Here is a 17,697-nt window from a genome sequence, read left to right as displayed (position 1 = left end):
CTTAAATAACACAAAATCTAAACCTGCTGATATTGCTAATTTGGCAATCTAAATATTAAAATGAAATGTCACTGTAGTGCAAAGCATTGCCTTCCCTTTTCTTAAATAACACAAAATCTAAAACATGCTGATATTTAAATAAAAAAAAAACTCAAGTACAACAGGTAACTTTTGCGAACAGAGGCAATGTAATTTGGCAATGTAAAATATTAAAATGAAATGTCACTGTAGTGCAAAGCACTGCTTTCCTTTTCACTATTCTTAAATAACACAAAATCTAAACATGCTGCTATTTCAGTAAAAAACTTCAAGTACAACAGGTAACTTTTGCAAACATATAAACACAAATGACTTAAAATGGAGTGCAAAATCAACAATCAACTTTAGAGACTTAGACTGAACACAAGACTGTAAACAAAGCTTTAGTGCAGATAAGTGGCACTTCACTTTTGCCACCTATGCCAGACAGTATTTCAAGTCCAATAGCTTTCTTTTCTGTAAACAAAGATCAACAATTAAAGTGTCTGTGTGTATGTCAAGCACAAAAACAAACACTGAGAATTCAATGTACACAGGTTTACGGCAGATTTTTAGCCAAGAAAACAAGCCTGTCCACGTTCTCTGGCTTTAGTGCAGCCCGGTGGCACGTAACAATGTTGCCACCCGTACTAAATGCCCTCTCTGATGGGGCACTGGTAGCTGGAATGCACAAGTATTTCCGAGCCAAGCTTGCCACTCTTGGGAAATTAGCCTGGTGCAGCTTCCACCACTCTAATGGGTCAGCCTCTCCATCCACATCCAGTGCCTGCAGGTAACTTCGTAGCTCTACCTCAATGGCATCTCTGTCAGGGAGAGCAGCTGGGCTAGGACGGGGTGCCTTTTTGAAAAAGCTGCCCAGACTGCGCTTAACCTTTCTGGGCACTTCAACTTCTTCAGCAGCTCCTGCGCTGGCATGTGGTGGTGAATCGGTGGAGGAGGATGCAGCTTGAGTCCGTCTTTCCAGAAGGGCTTGAATTTCTGCCACAGCTTTAGTTTTGATGTAATCTTTTCGGTTGTCGGCTATGTATGATGCTTTGAACCGTGGGTCGACAAAGGATGCCATATCCAGCAGGTCATCTGTAGCAGCATCTGAGTACTTCTCATTTAAATACTGGAGAATGGCCCCCTTCATCTGCTTAGTCAGCTCTGTGTCATCCTCATCTGGAGACAGAACACTGTTGTTCAAAAGATGGAGCACAGGTTTGAGATAGGACACACTAACATACTCTTCACCAGAGAGGGCATCTGTGAATTCCATCAGTGGACTGAGGGCCCTGTTCACTGACTCCAAGACATCCAGGTCCTGCCAAGTAGGTACCAGGTGCCTGACTTTTTTATCCGCCTTTAGGACCTGTGATATGGCTTTCTCCTGCTGTAACACTCGCTGAATCATTTGTTGTCGTGAGCCCCATCTTGTTGGCGTCTCTGTGATGAGGCGGTGAGGAGGCAGGTTTAACTCAGCCTGGGCTTTGGCCATCGCTTTTCTTCTTTTATTAGTGTAAGAAAATGCACTCACAATTTTCTTACATACACCAACTGCACGCTCAATCCGGTGATCTTTCACACTCGCCTCTGGTAACAAAATTGAAAAAAGATATTATTCATCTAGCTTCATTAACAAAACACTTGACAATTCTACTGTAGGCTTACATCAAAACATGGGCTTAAATACAAGCATAGTGTAATACCAGATAAAACATTATCCAGACAATTGCATGATGAAAAAGTTTGACATCTATATTGCCAGAGAAAATGGTTAAGGACATGAGAGTTGATAGGCTACTCATGCTGTCAAATCTATGGTAGCCTATCTATTATTTATTTATAGGACAGGAGATATAATAGGATTTAGCTTTACCAGTGTCCATTGTATAAAGCAAAATACTTTTGTTAAGCTTGCTATTATTAATCTATTAAAAAAATATATAAGCTTACCGATGGCAAGGTGAAGTCTGTGACCGAAGCACTGAAGGCGTGTCCAGTCGTTCAATCCCACTGCTTTAACAACATTGGCGCCGTTGTCAGTGGTGATGCAGACCATTAGCTCTTCATCAAGTCCCCATGACTCCAGAGATTCGCGTAGCCCCTGGGCAATCAACTCTCCCGTATGGTCGTCAGGGAAATATGAGGTTTGCAAGCATTTGCTGCACAACTTCCACTCATCGTCGATAAAGTGGATTGTGAGGCTAATGTAAGGGTCCATGGTGCGACTCGACCACAAGTCTGTGGTGGTCGCATAGTGTTTAATCTCACGGAGCTCCGTTTCCACTTGATCGCGGACCTCGCCATGCAGTTTGGGGATTTCTACTTCACTAAAGTACTTGCGGCTTGGTACCACGTATCGTGAATCAAGCGTACTGATCATGCCTACAAAGCCGCTTCTCTCCACAGTCTGAAAAGGCACCATGTCTTTGCACAGGTGTATTGCTATAGATTTTGTAATGTCAATCCACCGCTGGCTTTTTTTATCATATGGCATGCCTTTTAAAAATGCCTGGGCGATAGAGACCTGTCGGTGTGTAGAGCCAGCTTTGTTCTTCCCACTCGAAGACTCACTTGGCGTTTGTGTAGCTTTACGCATTCTTTGGCTTTCCTCATATTCGACAACGTGTTTTGTTTTCAGGTGGTAGAACATATTGCTTGTATTACCTTTCTTTGCGATCACTGTCACCCGGCATATTTTGCAGATTATGTTTTTCTGCTCACTATCCGACACCTTGAATCCAAACCATGACCATATTATAGACGTCGCACCGGTCTTTTTGACGAGCTCCTCCTCCTCCACACTTTCACCGCTAGTAGCCATTTTCCTTCTCACACGTTCACGTTCTAATAAGGGTGACGCATTTTGATGACGTAATGACCTATCGCGATAGGCAGGTATAGTAAAAATCTCTATCTTTGGCCAAATTTATATCGCATACCGTTTATACCGTTTATACCGCCCACCCCTAGGGGAGGGTCTGCTATTCATTCCCTGCAATGTCTGTCAAGCAGATCATTCATGGGGAAATGAATACAATGAGATAGAGCCTGATGCAAAGCTTGCTTCAGTCATGCTAAAATTATTTATGCTCTGCTTTAGTTGTGCAAAATGTTTGTGCCAAAAAAAAAAATATTGAACTCAATCTAGACTTATCTGACTGAAATGTTTTGATCATGTAATCAGCATTAATTGATTGTTCATATTAACTTAACTAGAATGAACTATCCTTTAGAAGGTGGCAGCGATGCAAATCCCATGGAGTTTCCTCCAAATGAGACCAACTCAGGTCTGTACACAGGCTTGTATTGTAGTGGGAGACTACTTTTCTTATCTTTCCAATTAATGCACTATCTGACTCTGAAAATCCGCTCAAGGTTGAAGTCCAAAAAATCAAAGGCAAAGCAGCAGGTCCTCAGTCCAAAAGGTGTTTATTTCCAAAAACAGAAAATATATATCCGTGAGCTACCCCGGGGCAACTGAGATCTCTCGCCGATTCTCCCCATTTTATACCTGTGGTCCAGGGTCCCCACGCCCCTATGGACCATCCTTTTACCTTTATGATCATCCTGGGTTTGTCACTTATTATTCTCATTCTTGGATGTGCTCTGAAGAACCTACAAATGTCTTACTCAGGCCCCTTCTGTGGCCTTGGGTGAACTGTGGCAGCACCTGTTGCTCATTTAAATGGTGCATCAAACATTGGTCTTTTATCAGCCTCAAGCTCAATTAGAGCACAGTTGGGACTGCAAGGGATATTAAAAAATCTAATCACATGCATGATCATGACCCAGTTTCTCATTTGCCACTACAGTCCCCCCTTTGGTCCTTAAAAAAAAAGGACCAATACTTCCACTAATGACCCGGGAGAGCTCACACAAGTCAACACAATACAAACAATAGCATGAATTTAATGTAAATAAAACATAGTATATATGGTTTCAAACGATATAAATGCAACTCCAACCTACAAGACTGACAATGAGTATCAACCCATAGGGAAGTGCTTCAACTATCAAGAGGATAGTTGAGAGTTTTCCCTGAGCCATCTTCTGGACCGGCCCTCAAACAGATGACCCAGTGATATTCATTAACAGATTTCTATTCTGACCTGGCAACATGATGGGGGAAACATCCTCTCCAATTTAGCTGTTTCTGAGAGGTAAAGGCCCCATCATGTGGCCCACTGTTCAAACTGACCTGTCCTTTTGGTGCTACATACAACACAGAAGAACTTCAAAATGAAATGGCGAAACACTTTAAACTCAATGGTAAATTAGAGATAAAAATGATGATAAAACACATTACACATGCTTAATAAACACATTTAAGTCCATGACATTAAATGGGTACACATTCTTGTGGCGGTAATCCACCTTAAGTCAACACAAGTAAACACTAGATCAACAGTTATTAGATCATCGTCATGAGATACTCATATTGTCTTTTTGTTTTTGTTGAGATTTTTCAAAAATACTTTTTTTGCCTGTTTCCATAGTAAGATAGAGAAACTATAGTCTAAGAATAGAGCAGGACTTTAAAAAAAAACACGGCTGGGTAATTTGCATGGACAGTTTACCATTCGTGGATGGATTAAAACTACATGGTTAACATATAATCTACTAATACTACATTGTGAATCATATTTAATACCACAAAGTGTAATCATCTAGAACTACATGTGCTTTATTTCATGCATAATTAATAACTTGTGCACATATGATTATATTAAAGTGATTAAGAGTAATATATATATATAGGTGACAATCACTTTGTCAACATTGTTTTTAACAACCTTTGCAACCTTTGTCTATCATCTCAACATTGGTTTTGTCAACCTATGTCTATGTACCACTTATGGAGATTAACCTCCTTATATATATATATTTTTTTTTTATTATTGTTTTCCAAAAAACTAACATTCCACCAGTGCCCCTATGAACTTACTGGTTTCCTGTAAACCACACTGGTTTAAAACCTTTCTCGTGCTTGTTACGGCACTCAGCTTTCTGACGTTACCTTCACAGATGAGTGCCCTCTTACCTTTATCAAACACTCATTTCATCATAACTACACATTTACAACAAGTGATCCCACATAACTGTATTGAATCCAAAGGATCGTCGTACAATTGCTGGAGCTCCATTTATAAACCTGTCAAACTCTCTCTCTCTTGCACGGTAGTTTCCATTTTGATACCTCACCCTTCTTCCTGGGGAATGTAGGTACCGATGGCTACCTCTGTCCTGCTGTCTCCACCTGGGTTTCTCCACTCATGGGCGTAGGTTTCTATATAGATGGTCGTGACATGTCACAACCAATGTTCGAGGATTGCAAAATAGTCACTACCAATATTTGTCTGCTGCTGAGCCAGTAGTAACGTTAGTGAGTGGTAGTAGTGAGCATCTTCCAAACTGTGTCCGCTACTTGAAATGGATAAGAGGAAGAAACAGCTGAGAAACAGCGATTAAAAAGTTGAAGTCTCTGGAGGTGGAGGCTGCTAAATGTGCGAAGTTGACGGAGCTTTTTGGTGCCGGGACCAGTGACACCGACCCGCCAGCAGCCACAGGTGCTGCTGCGCCGGGAGACGAGGGAGGAGGACCTGACGATGATGAGCGAGTGGAGGCAGACAGGGTCAGTAACGTCAGCCTGGGGCTGGCTCGGCTAAATGTTTGAGACATGTCCAAAACAAAGTAAAAAAACGTTTTTACATTGAATGTGATGCGACCTCACTAACTGCATACTGATGAACGCAGCTGCCGCTAATGCTAACGTAGCTGCCGCTAATGCTAACGCAGCTGCCGCTAATGCTAACGTAGCTCCTCAGGGACTGAAGTCGTTATTTTCTAACTTTGACAATCTAACATGTGGCAGCACATCAGCCCAGAGTTAAAGGGCTGTGACTGTTGGTAGTTGTGGTTGATTTTGTTCAAATACGCCGAATTGTGATATTATGGGTTATTATTGTTCAGATGATTTAGCTAAGCTAGCTAACAGATGCTAACGTCAGCGGTCTCTTGTTGCCATAGCAACAGTAAACATTCACGTGGCCTGATGAGCTGTAAACAGAGATACAAAACACAAGTAAACCTATAGCAAATAATAAATTTAATTTGCAATATTTACCATTGAATTTATTGTAATCTTTCAATTCATTTATTGTTTACTGAGGTGATAACTATCTAATAGGTATAATTTGTGTGTAAATGTGTTACTTTTACTGTAGTTTTCAAATGGCTGTGTATAGTGTTAGTGTATAGTCTTGAGCATTTTCAGGTCACAAAGATCTGGCTTTTTTGCATTGGGAAACACTAGTAAAGTGTCCTAATGAAAACACGACAAAGCCATTTGACTACCTTGTTCATAAATGATGGTGTCAGGACTTTTTTTTATGACACACACACTTTCATTGATAGGAATACTTGGTTTTGAGGAATGACCTCTATTTTGAGCATGTGACATGCTTTTGCAGGTTATCAACAAGGTTTTGCAGTTTGTACTAATTGTTTTGAGAAATGCACCAACTGTTGTGCAAATGTAAGTAATGATGTGAGAAAAACTCCACCCCGTCTCTGGTTTTGGGTTCTTCCCGTTAGTCTCGTCCCACCCCTGGTCATAACATAACTTCTGTTGTGATTTGACACTATAATGAAAAAAGATTGATTGGTTGATTGCTATAGCTGTCAGTTTTAGTCCTTGAGTTCATAGCTACGTGCTTTATTTGTTAACTGCTATCAAGGAATATGACTCTCCTTTGTAGTATGTGTGAGAAAGGACGCCACGAGATTTGTGGACTTCTTCGTGGTGTCCGCTGATAATATAGTGGGCTGGTCTGGACAGAAAATGCCAGAGCTGAATTTTTGTCCCAGTCCACCCCTGGTAATGTCACTACCAAAGCTGAGACCAAACCTACGCCCTTGTCTCCACTCCAGGTGCGGACAGCAACTTTAGCCAGGCTTGCATTTTTGCTGGCACATTTGACCAGATCACATTTTGTCCATTATCCATAATGTTGATGACTTCCTGGCTACTGTGAAACCTCAGGGCATAGGACGTAGTTTTTAGCCTAGGATATATGGTGAAAGGATTGCGGCTCTGGTTGAAAAAAGGATATGTCCAGAGGAACAATAAATATGTTGCTGTCACCAGATAGTTCACAGTCTGCACACGTAAGTTGTGGTTCAAGGGCATGATATTGTCAGTCAGAGTCTCACCTTGCAACAATGCAAACCCCTCGTCCCAATAGCGGTAGGTTTCAGTTTCCTCAATTTGTCTGAGGAGGGATCTTCTGTGATTTCTGTTAACCAGCATCCAATTTAATCGTAGGTCTTCTGATGCATTCCACTGTAAGTAGGGGGTAATGGGATCTGATGCTTGCTTCCAGGGTTCGTACCAGTCATCCCGATGCTGGAGTTGTGGTACATAACCAACTAATGTGTTTATTATTTTGGGGCCTGGGGCTTGGCAGTGAATGTCTGAGTCTTTATCTATATATTGGACGTAGGGTGTCAAAAAGTCTCCATATGACCAGCCTCCTACCGTTCTCCCGGCAGGAACATGTTGGTCACGTAGCTCTCTCCATTGTTCCCATCTATTTACATAAGCTGCGTCATACAGCAGTGCTCGACTCATGTTTTGTCCTCTATTGGGCACTGTTGTAAGTACCCCTCTGGCCATTATCAGGGTAGTGACTATTTCCCACTGTAGTCACCCCTGTGTTGAACATCGCCAATGCTGCTCTTTGTTGTTGCAGTCTTTCATTGCAGAATTTCAGCAAGCTATCCTTTTGGCGCTGCAGTTGCTTCACCATCATCTGCAAGTGTGCATTCTCTGCCTGCAGCTCTGTAACTCTACTTTGCAGGTGTGTCAGAGAGGCGTTCAAGGTCCCATTGTCCATTTGTAGCTGCACGGCTTTAACTGCGCGTTTGCGCACAAGTACGTTTCTCCTGATTTTGATTATCATGTCGTCTGCTTGGGGTGACAGGCATGTTTGCAGGGTGCAGTACACGGGTTTAGGCAGGTTGCCTATGGCAGTCTCAGCGTCTCGGCGTGATGGGTATGTGCTCAGTGGCTGTGGCAGCACACCATTGAGCTTTCCCACGTCGTCTGCAGCAAACTCATCTTGTAGTGGTTGGGCTAGCTGTTGGGCCCACCTGCCTCGTAGTGCAGGTCTGATGGGCTCTATGCGATGGAGTCCTCTGTCCTCCTTGCCGTCCGGGCTCGCTGGGCTGAACAAGTTCCCCGTTGGGGAGACTCCTGGACGGTGTGGAGCCACTCTTGCTTCTGATGAGGCGGATACGCCCGTTGCCAGGTCCTGGGATGAGTTGAAACCTGCCCTCCACTTTTATATGTATGCCTCCGCCATTGTGTCCAGTCTGTCCTCCATTTGGCACAACCTGACCACACCTGATACGGGCCTTTGGGCTGGTTTCACACATTTTGATGGTGGCTGTGGTGTTTCCGGTGTCAGTGGTTGGATACCAGGTTTCCTTGCTGCATCTCACCAGTCCTGCTGCATCCGTCATGTTGGGTGTGGATCTTTTGGTTACATATTCCAACTCTTCTCCTCGCACTACACAGAAAGGGAAGAGTAGTTTATCAGGTTTACGTACCACAGGTGGCATTGCTGTTGCTATGTCACAGCTGTCATGCTTTTTAAATCTATATGGGCATATCTGTGAGTCTTTACTCCATCCATCCAATTTCCCTGCCATGTGCATTGCACAAAAAGCAAAACATTCAGTTAGGTCTGAACAGTCACCTATGTGACTTCCTGGCAGTGGCATGAGCTGTGGTATTCTTTTGGCGTTGTAACATGCAATACACTCTTGTCTGTCTTTATTCTGTGCTTTGTACACTGTTTTCAGCTGAGTAGGTTATCCACTGTTGAAACATGTTTGAGTCCCACTGTGTAGTTTTTAGTCTGGCCCAATCTCGTTTTTCTCACTTGTTCATCAGCTGAATCCACTTGCTAGCTTCTACTGTTGTCATTTCCTGGTTTGTTTCTACCTCCTGACATGATGTGTTGGTGCATATTACCTGCAATGTCACCATCCCTTCTTCTCGGCAGTCAGCGGTGCGGGGTAATCCCACCCAATATTTACCTGGAGCGTTGGCTGTTGTGATGTCGGTGGTTAGTACATACTCATATGTGTCCACTTTTACATACAGAAAGTGATGTGGTTCTCCTATTTGTAACATGCCTTTATCAGTGGCTAACATAATCATGGCAAGTACACAATTAACATGTGGTGTGTTGATAGTGGCGGAAAAGGATTGTGTCATTAGGACTTCTCCTTCTCCCTCCCCCCTTGCGAAACCTGAAAGGGTTAGCACAAAGAAAAAGAAAACAAACAAACTAATCTGAGTCAGAGAACGCCCCCCCAGGCGTGAGTGGGCAGTCTGTATCTTGCAGGCCAGACGGTCCTGCACTTGCACTTTCTGGAGTGTCACCGCCTGTGGCAGTGCTGGCGGCATCATTCTTTGCAGCCGCTCCAATACTATGATCAGCACGTGATAGGGGGGTACTGTCACGTCGGGCCCGTAATCGGGCTGAACGTCGTTCCCCTTGAGGCGATGCAGTGGGACCAGGTGTGACGCTGCGGGGTGTGCTTTCCGCCTCCCCTTCACTAGGTGTGACAGTGCGGGGGGTGCCTTCCGCAGCCCCTTCAGCATGCTCAGGCAAATGCCCAGGCGAGTCTGGCGGTCGGTGACGGGTGCAGTGGTTACGATGGTACCAAAAGTTCTTACCTTCTACTTTCAAGGCTGAGGGTGTAGTAAGTACCACCTTAAATGGCCCTTCCCTACGGGGCTCGTGCCACTGGCGTCTAAATACTCATACGAACACCTGGTCTCCCACTTGAGTCTCACAAGCATCCACTGGAATTCCCTTATCGTCTCCTTTATTGGCTTCTTTCACCTGTTGGAAGACAAGTCTGTGGATTTGAGTTAAACCCCGTAAATAGTCCCCCAATTCTCACTCCAGCTGCTGAAGCGGTGGTCCCTCTATAGGGCCTCTGCACTGTGGCAGAGGCACTGGGCGTCCAGTAAGCATTTCATGCGGGGTTAGATGGGTTAGTCTGTTAGTTTGCGAGCGCATAGACATTAGTGCCAATGGCAAAGCATCCACCCAGGTGAGTTTACCATTACTGCCAGCCATGATTTTGGCTATTTTAGTTTTTAATACACCATTTGCACGTTCTACAGAACCTTGTGACTGTGGGTGATACACACATCCATATTTCTGTTGTATTCCAAGTGTTTTAAACATTTCTTTTATGACAGAGGACACAAAGTGTGTTCCGCTGTCTGATGAGATGGTGTCTGGCATGCCAAATCTGGGGAACACCTCTGTACACAAAAATTTAGCAGCTGCTCTGTCATCATTTCTAGAAGTTGGGCATGCCTCTACCCATCTACTGAATCTGCAAATTACCACAAACATATATCTTTTGCCTTGAACTCTATCCAGCATGTCTACATAATCCATCATCAGATGCCTAAATGGGCCTTCTGGTACTGGGATATGAGCCAATGGATGAGTGAATGATTTGCGAACATTATATTTTGGACAATATATACATATGGCCAATTCTCTATCTACCATTGCCATCATGTATGGAGACCACCATACTGCTTGTAGTTTTCTCAAAACCTGAGCTCGTGAACAATGATCTGGCTCATGCATTTTCTTTATTGCTATCTTTAGCAATGACAGAGGTAGGACAAAGTGTCCATGACTGCTTCTCCACAGTCCTTCATGGGGGGTCACTGTTCTGATTGCCCCCCTTTGAACCCATAAGCGTTTTTCTGCTTCTGGGACTTGGTTTTGTGCCTCTATTAGTGAGGTTAAACTGGTTATAGGGGCACAGTCTTGCTCAAACAAAATTGGGGCTTGAGTTGCTTGCCCTGTAGCTTCTTTTGCTGCTTCATCAGCTAAATTATTTCCTCTAGCTACCAGTGAGTTGTTGGTCTGATGTGCTGCGCACTTAACTATAGCTAATTCTGTAGGCAATTGTATTGCCTGGATTAGCTCTGACACTCCATGTCCATGTACTACAGGAGTGCCATCTGCACGAACAAAACCTCGCTGTTTCCAAATACTGGCATTAATCTGACAAACACCGTAACCATAAGCACTATCGGTATAGATAGTTGCCCTTTTTCCTGCAGCTAACTTACAAGCTGCAGTTAGGGCTTTTATCTCTGCTAACTGAGCTGAACATGGTTGATCTAAACGCACTGATAGGAGTTTGGTGAATGTATTATCTGGGTTCAACTGCACAACTCCATATCCTGCACAATTACCTATGTCACCTCATACGCAAGATCCATCTACAAATAATGTTAGCTCTGATGGGATTGGTTGGTTGTACAAATTCTCGCGTATTTTCATGAAACTATCTGTTTCTTTAATCATGAGGAATGCCATCAGTGGGCAACACCATTCTTGTCGCTGGGTTTATAGTGTTGCATCGCTGTATTGTAAGTTCTGTTCCTGATAACAAAACTTCATAACCAGTTCTTCTGGCTTGAGTTAATACAAACCGTGGGCTGGTTAGCATGGCATGTAACTGATGTGATGTATATAATGTAACAGGATGTCCCATTGTCAAGACTGATGCCTTTTTATAAGCAAAGGCAGCTGCAGCTAATCCCTGATAACAGGGAGGCAGGCCTTCTTCTATGTTATCCAGTCTTGTGCTATAATAAGCCAATGGTTGTTTTCCTGTGGGGGAATCCTGCATTAACACAGCACATGCATAACCTTGTTGTTCAGCTGCATAAAGATGAAATGGTTTACTATAATCTGGGGTGGCCAGAGCGGGGGCAGTCTGCATATCTGTTTTAAGGAGGAAGAATGCTTTTTCGGCTTCCTTTGTCCAATTTAACTGGGCTGACCTGTTTGTCTGCCCTGCAGCACGTATCAGAGCTCTCAATGGAGCTGTTTTGATTGCATAGTCACATATCCATGGTCTGCTGTAACCAGTCATGCCCAGAAAAGACAACATTTGCCCCACCGTTTGCGGTTTCGGAGCCTTTGTTACAGCTTCAACTTGAGAGGGTGCAATTTGTCTTTTATTCCCACTCAGTTGCCGGCCTAAGTATTCTACTGTTTGTTGACAAAACTGCAGTTTGCTTTTACTGACCTTATGTCCACCTGCTGCTAGTGCTTTCAGAACTGTAATTGAGTCCTTTTTGCACTGCTCTTGGCTGTCTGAGCATATGAGAATGTCATCAACATACATCAAAGTGGTGGACTGAACATTTAAATGTTACAGGTCTTCTGCTAGAACTTTGTTAAATATTGATGGAGAGTGCACGAACCCTTCTGGCAGTCTGCTGTAAGTGTACTGCTGTCCTTGATAAGTAAATGCAAACAGATATTGTGACTCTGGATGAACTGGCACACTGAAAAATGCAGAGCACAAGTCTATTACCGTGTACCATTTTGTCTCTGGAGGAATGTTGGACAGTAATGTATGTGGATCTGGTACGATTGGTGTTTCTTCTGTTACTATGGCATTTATTGCTCTTAGATCATGCACCAACCTATAGTCATTGGAATTTAGTTTCCTTATTGGAAAAATTGGTGTATTGCACGGGCTTTTAGTCTTTATTAGAACTCCTGCCTCTAATAATCCTTCTATAGTTGGTTTTATGCCATTGATTGCTTCCTGTCTGAGAGGATATTGTTTTTGGTATGGTAAACGTACGTCTGTTTTTATTTGAAATTGCTGTGGGGTTGCTGATTTCACTAAACCTACATCAGTTTTATGTGCTGACCATACTTGTGGTGGGACTTCTGACAACAGGTCTTCATGATCTTTGGTCAAGAACATTTGTGTCTTTTCTTCTGTGGGCAACAACACTTTTTCTGCAATCACTTCGTCAGCTTTTTTGTATGAAATTCTCATAAAATGTCCATCTGGTGACGTATGGATATATTGATTGTCTGTGGAAATCCATTCTTGGATTTGTTGAGCTTCTTTTATCATTGGTCCTAATTCATGTGATTCATGTCCAGCTACCACCAGTAATGTCACATGGGGTGATGAGTTAGGATCTTGAAACCACTCTTTCATATCTTCTGAGAGCCTGACTGCTGCTGCTGTTCCTTGAGGTCCCATTATGATGTCCTCATATTGTATGACTGTCGTGGTGTGATTAATCAGTTCGTTCCAACATGCATCATAGTCCTCTTGTTCACCATCAGCATCATACATCATGGCACAGTGAAGTGGAAGAGTGGGTTCTTGGGCTGCTTCATAATAGTGTGTAACAAATAGCTTCCATGTTTCCCATTCTTGATGCAGAAAAGAGTTTGGTGAGGTTATTTTCATCCAATATACATGTGCTTCTTTGGTCACCATATGTTGTTCCATCACTGTTGCCATTAATGTCTGCAGATTTTCTTCTGGCAGATCGAAATGTAAGCCATCCGGTGTGCACATTATTCTTGCTTGTAGTGTACACAAAATGTCTCTTCCTAATAGATTGATGGGTGTGTCAACTGAGTAGAGTAGTGGCGCATAAACAGTTCTTCCTGCAATTTTCATAAGAACTGGTTCTGTCATTGGTATTATTTGAGTCCTCCCAGAGAAACCAACTGTCCGAATTTTTGCTGATGAAAGGGGAAGCCCAGCTCCTTCTTTTCCAATACAGGAGTGTGTTGTTCCTGTGTCCACCATAAAATTATGCTGACGATTCTGTATTGTTACCTCTATGGTGGGCTCAGTTTGTGGTTGCATGGTTAGAACAGGTGTTATAACTTCCCCTTCAGGTTTCTCTGGGCATCCCTATTGCCATTGTGCTGCGGGTCCCATCCAGGGATTGGTTGGGCAGTTTCTCTGCAAGTGTCCAGATTGTCCACATCCCCAGCATTGGCTGTTTTGTCGTTGTGTGTTTTGTGCTGGTTGGCCATATGAAGGCTGTTGACGTTGGTATTGCATTTGTGGAGGTCCTCTTCTCCATCTTCCTCTTTGTGGCAGTCCTCCATTTTGATTTGCTCTGCCTCTACCCTGTGGCGGGTAGCCGGCGTTTCCTCCTTGGTCAAAATGCACGTGTATTGGAGGAGCTTGTTGCATTGTTGTTGGAGCTGTTGCATAGTTTGGTTGCTGGACAGCTGAGGACTGTTGCAGAGTTTGTGGTGGTGCCGCTGCTGCTGCAAACATTGGTGCCTGAGTGATTGCTGGCTCAGCTTTTATCTCAGGTGCAGGATTAGGCTTGATTTGTGATGCTGTAGTTGTCACTGATGCTTGGTATTTAGCCTTATCTTTGTCTTTCTTGATGTTCTTGGTCAATTCTCCAATCTGGAGTTGTGTTAGCTTTCCAGCTAACATTCTGCTCTGTTCTTCTTGGCTTGACTTTTCAGCTCTGTATGTATCCACATAATGTACAATGTGTTCTGAAAACACAGGCCAGTCCATTTTCATCAGGCCAACCACTTGGTTTAGTTTATTTTGTACTTCTTTTGGCATGGCATTTTTCACATACAGCTTGAACAGAGCTTTAGATGCTTCATTTGCGTTCCAGTCACTTCCAGTTTCTTCTTTCCACTTTCTTTGAAACTCATGTAAAAACTGTGTTGGATTTTCTCCTTCTTTCAAAGTCTGCCTTTCCAGCTTGGATGGATCCATTTTAGATGGATACTTGTTTCGTAATGCCTCCCATATTTTTGTTCGATAATGTCCAAAGGGTTTAGCATCATGATAGTGATTATGATTTAATGCTCTTGCACTTCCATCTTCAAAGATTTCGGCCGCCATCTGTTGGCCTACTATCTTCATTAGTATGGCCTTAATATCTCCCAGCGCCAGCTTTACTCCTCCTGTGTTTTCCTCAAAGGCCCTGATCCATTTATCAGCTCCTTCTGTTAGTGCAGGTAGACGGTTTATTAACCCTGTCATGTCCATGAAACTCCAGGGCACATATCTTTCAGCCTCGCCTGGTCCTTTGGCCAGGAGGGGCAGTATTGTTTCCTTTGACCCTTCACCTTTTCTTTCCTCTTCTTCAGAGAGTTCCTCTTCCTCCTCTCTCTCTCCAGTGAGTGGGTTGACCTTTGTATGATAATCAGGGATGCGTCGCCTTCGTAGTTGCAGGTGATTTAACCCTGTGTCCATATTTCTGGCAACTGCCAAGTTTACCTCATATGTCAGAGGTTGATTTGTTTTGGCTCTGTTCCTCTCCTGTGCCTGTTCCTTTAATATCTCCTGTTCCTCTTTTATCATGTCAGCTATTTTTTTTTCTACTCTACAGCTGTTTCACTACTATGTCACAGCCCTCTTACTTAGGCGCTGTCTCTGGATCCTTTTATCTTATTTTAGTCATCCCAGAGAGGGCACGATGACCTGGCTTCCCTGCCATACAGAACTTCCCGCGTCTAAATCACCCCGGAGAGGGCACGGTGATTATACGTAAGACCGCCAGTTCTCTTGACCCTTCACCCGGGTCGCAACGAGCTATTGTTTAAATCTCAAACCACAACAACAACTTATTTAACAACTTATTCAGACTCTTTAAACAACGATAACAACTGATTAGACACTTAGACAACGATAACAACTTGTTCAGACATTAACACGCATTTTATCCTCAGCTGATCTGTCCCTCCTCCTTACTCTTCACAGCTAGAATTATTTGTTTCAACAGATAATGGATTAGTACTATTTTCTTGTGTCATCATTCTTGGTACTGCCGCATATTTTACAAAATACCATATTATTCCACTTCATAGACTCAAACACATACAAATCCACATGCAAATTAACATGTTAAAAAGCATCCTTTCACATTTATCCATCTTTCTTCATGCATATTTTTGTTTTACCATTAAAATTTAATTAGGACAGGCTATGCATGAACATTAATATTCAGACATAATTCACATGCACGCATGAATTGACTTGACTAAATCATATATTTACATAATATGACTTAAACATACATATATAATCATTAATCACACATACTCACGATTTTGACCTGAAGACTGCTGTCACGCCTCTTAAATACCTCAATTCAGGTTATTATTTTTACAATTTAAAATTCAATTTAATTTAATTTAATATATGTTTTAAATTTATTTTAATTTTAATTTTTATCAGTTTTAGGTTCTTTTTAAGAGGTTTTAGCAAAATACCTGAGACTTGTGGGCTGGGAAGGAGCAGACAGCATTACTCATGTAAAATAATAATAATAATACATTTGTCTCACCTTAATGGTGGATGTGGGGCGCGCCTGAGCTCCGCCGTCCTTTCCCACCCAGTCCCTTTGCCGCAGGCTGTGTGCCGGTCACTCCTCCGCGGCTAGCGTCGCCAAAATGTAGTGGGAGACTACTTTTCTTATCTTTCCAATTAATGCACTATCTGACTCTGAAAATCCGCTCAAGGTTGAAGTCCAAAAAATCAAAGGCAAAGCAGCAGGTCCTCAGTCCAAAAGGTGTTTATTTCCAAAAACAGAAAATATACATCCGTGAGCTACCCTGGGGCAATTGAGATCTCTCGCCGATTCTCCCCATTTTATACCCGTGGTCCAGGGTCCCCACGCCCCTATGGACCATCCTTTTACCTTTATGATCATCCTGGGTTTGTCACTTATTATTCTCATTCTTGGATGTGCTCTAAAGAACCTACAGATGTCTTACTCAGGCCCCTTCTGTGGCCTTGGGTGAACTGTGGCAGCACCTGTTGCTCATTTAAATGGTGCATCAAACATTGGTCTTTTATCAGCCTCAAGCTCAATTAGAGCACAGTTGGGACTGCAAGGGATATTCCAAAATCTAATCACATGCATGATCATGACCCAGTTTCTCATTTGCCACTACAGTATCATACATGGTGTTACATGGGAATGAGTTTTCCTTTGTTTACAGTTATCTGTCTGTCTCTGTCTAACCATCTGTAGTCAGCACTGACACTGAAGAACCACTGGATTGTGGACTGGCTCCTGTTGAGACTGACTCAGGTAAAGACAATCAAGCATGGTTGCACTTCCAGAGTACATTAAAAGTACTATTAAAACATTCTTATAACAGACAATGCTGTTGATATGATGTGATCTGTAAGGTGATTTATTGTCAGGTAATATATTGAAGCTTAGTTGTCTTAACAATAAAATCCACTGATGAATCACATGACATTTCTGAGGAAGATAGCAGGAAGAGGCTATCAAGACATGTCAGGATACAAGGTAGCCTACATAAACTGTCCGTTAAATTCAATAGTACTTTTTCAGACTACATTAAAAGTAGGCTATAACCATGAATTTTTAATAATACTATAAACACCTTGTACTGTACACACCTTGTAATGGGAAGTCTTTCCTCAGATGCAATGTTTTTTCATGCTACCTCAAGGAACATCTGGACTGGAGGAGGAGCTGATGCAGGTTTTCGATTGCCTGAAAAAGAAGCTGAGAGATGACCCCAGCTTTTCAGCACCCATTACATCCTTCATCTCCAGCTTCAATAAATTAAAAACTGACAGTTCCCTGCAGTCGGCTCTTTCAACTTTTGCTAAGGGCCCAGTCATCAAGACGACCCAGTACCAAAGACCAAAGGGACACCTTCAGACAACAACCCAAATTGGGGTCCAGCCCACAGCTGTAGCCCGCAGAAAGGCAAGGCTGGGTGGGAGAAGGGCCTTAATATCAGGGCGGCCCACAAAGGCCTCAGC

The 17,697-nt window shown here is 42.9% G+C and overlaps 1 protein-coding gene across 1 annotated transcript; it reads right to left on the bottom strand.

The window, feature by feature from the left end:
* Positions 1-577: 577 nt before the first annotated feature.
* LOC141014902 (E3 SUMO-protein ligase ZBED1-like) lies at positions 578-2,446 on the bottom strand. The gene is made up of 2 exons (XM_073488843.1): positions 1,975-2,446; positions 578-1,611 (listed from the first exon to the last, which is right to left on the bottom strand). The coding sequence occupies exons 1-2, from the start codon at positions 2,444-2,446 to the stop codon at positions 578-580; spliced, it is 1,506 nt and encodes a 501-aa protein (XP_073344944.1).
* Positions 2,447-17,697: the final 15,251 nt, after the last annotated feature.

This window comes from Pagrus major, chromosome 19 (assembly GCF_040436345.1).
Source record: "Pagrus major chromosome 19, Pma_NU_1.0".
Classification (NCBI taxonomy): domain Eukaryota; kingdom Metazoa; phylum Chordata; class Actinopteri; order Spariformes; family Sparidae; genus Pagrus; species Pagrus major.
The sequence above is the reverse complement of the archived record's forward strand: the minus strand, read 5'-3'. Positions and strand labels throughout refer to the sequence as shown.

Excerpts from the sequence above, each read along its gene's own strand:
- LOC141014902 (XM_073488843.1), bottom strand. The coding sequence starts at position 2,446 with ATGGTGCCTTTTCAGACTGTGGAGAGAAGCGGCTTTGTAGGCATGATC. Across the intron at positions 1,612-1,974 it reads CAGACTTCACCTTGCCATCG|AGGCGAGTGTGAAAGATCAC; the intron begins GTAAGCTTATAT and ends TTTTGTTACCAG.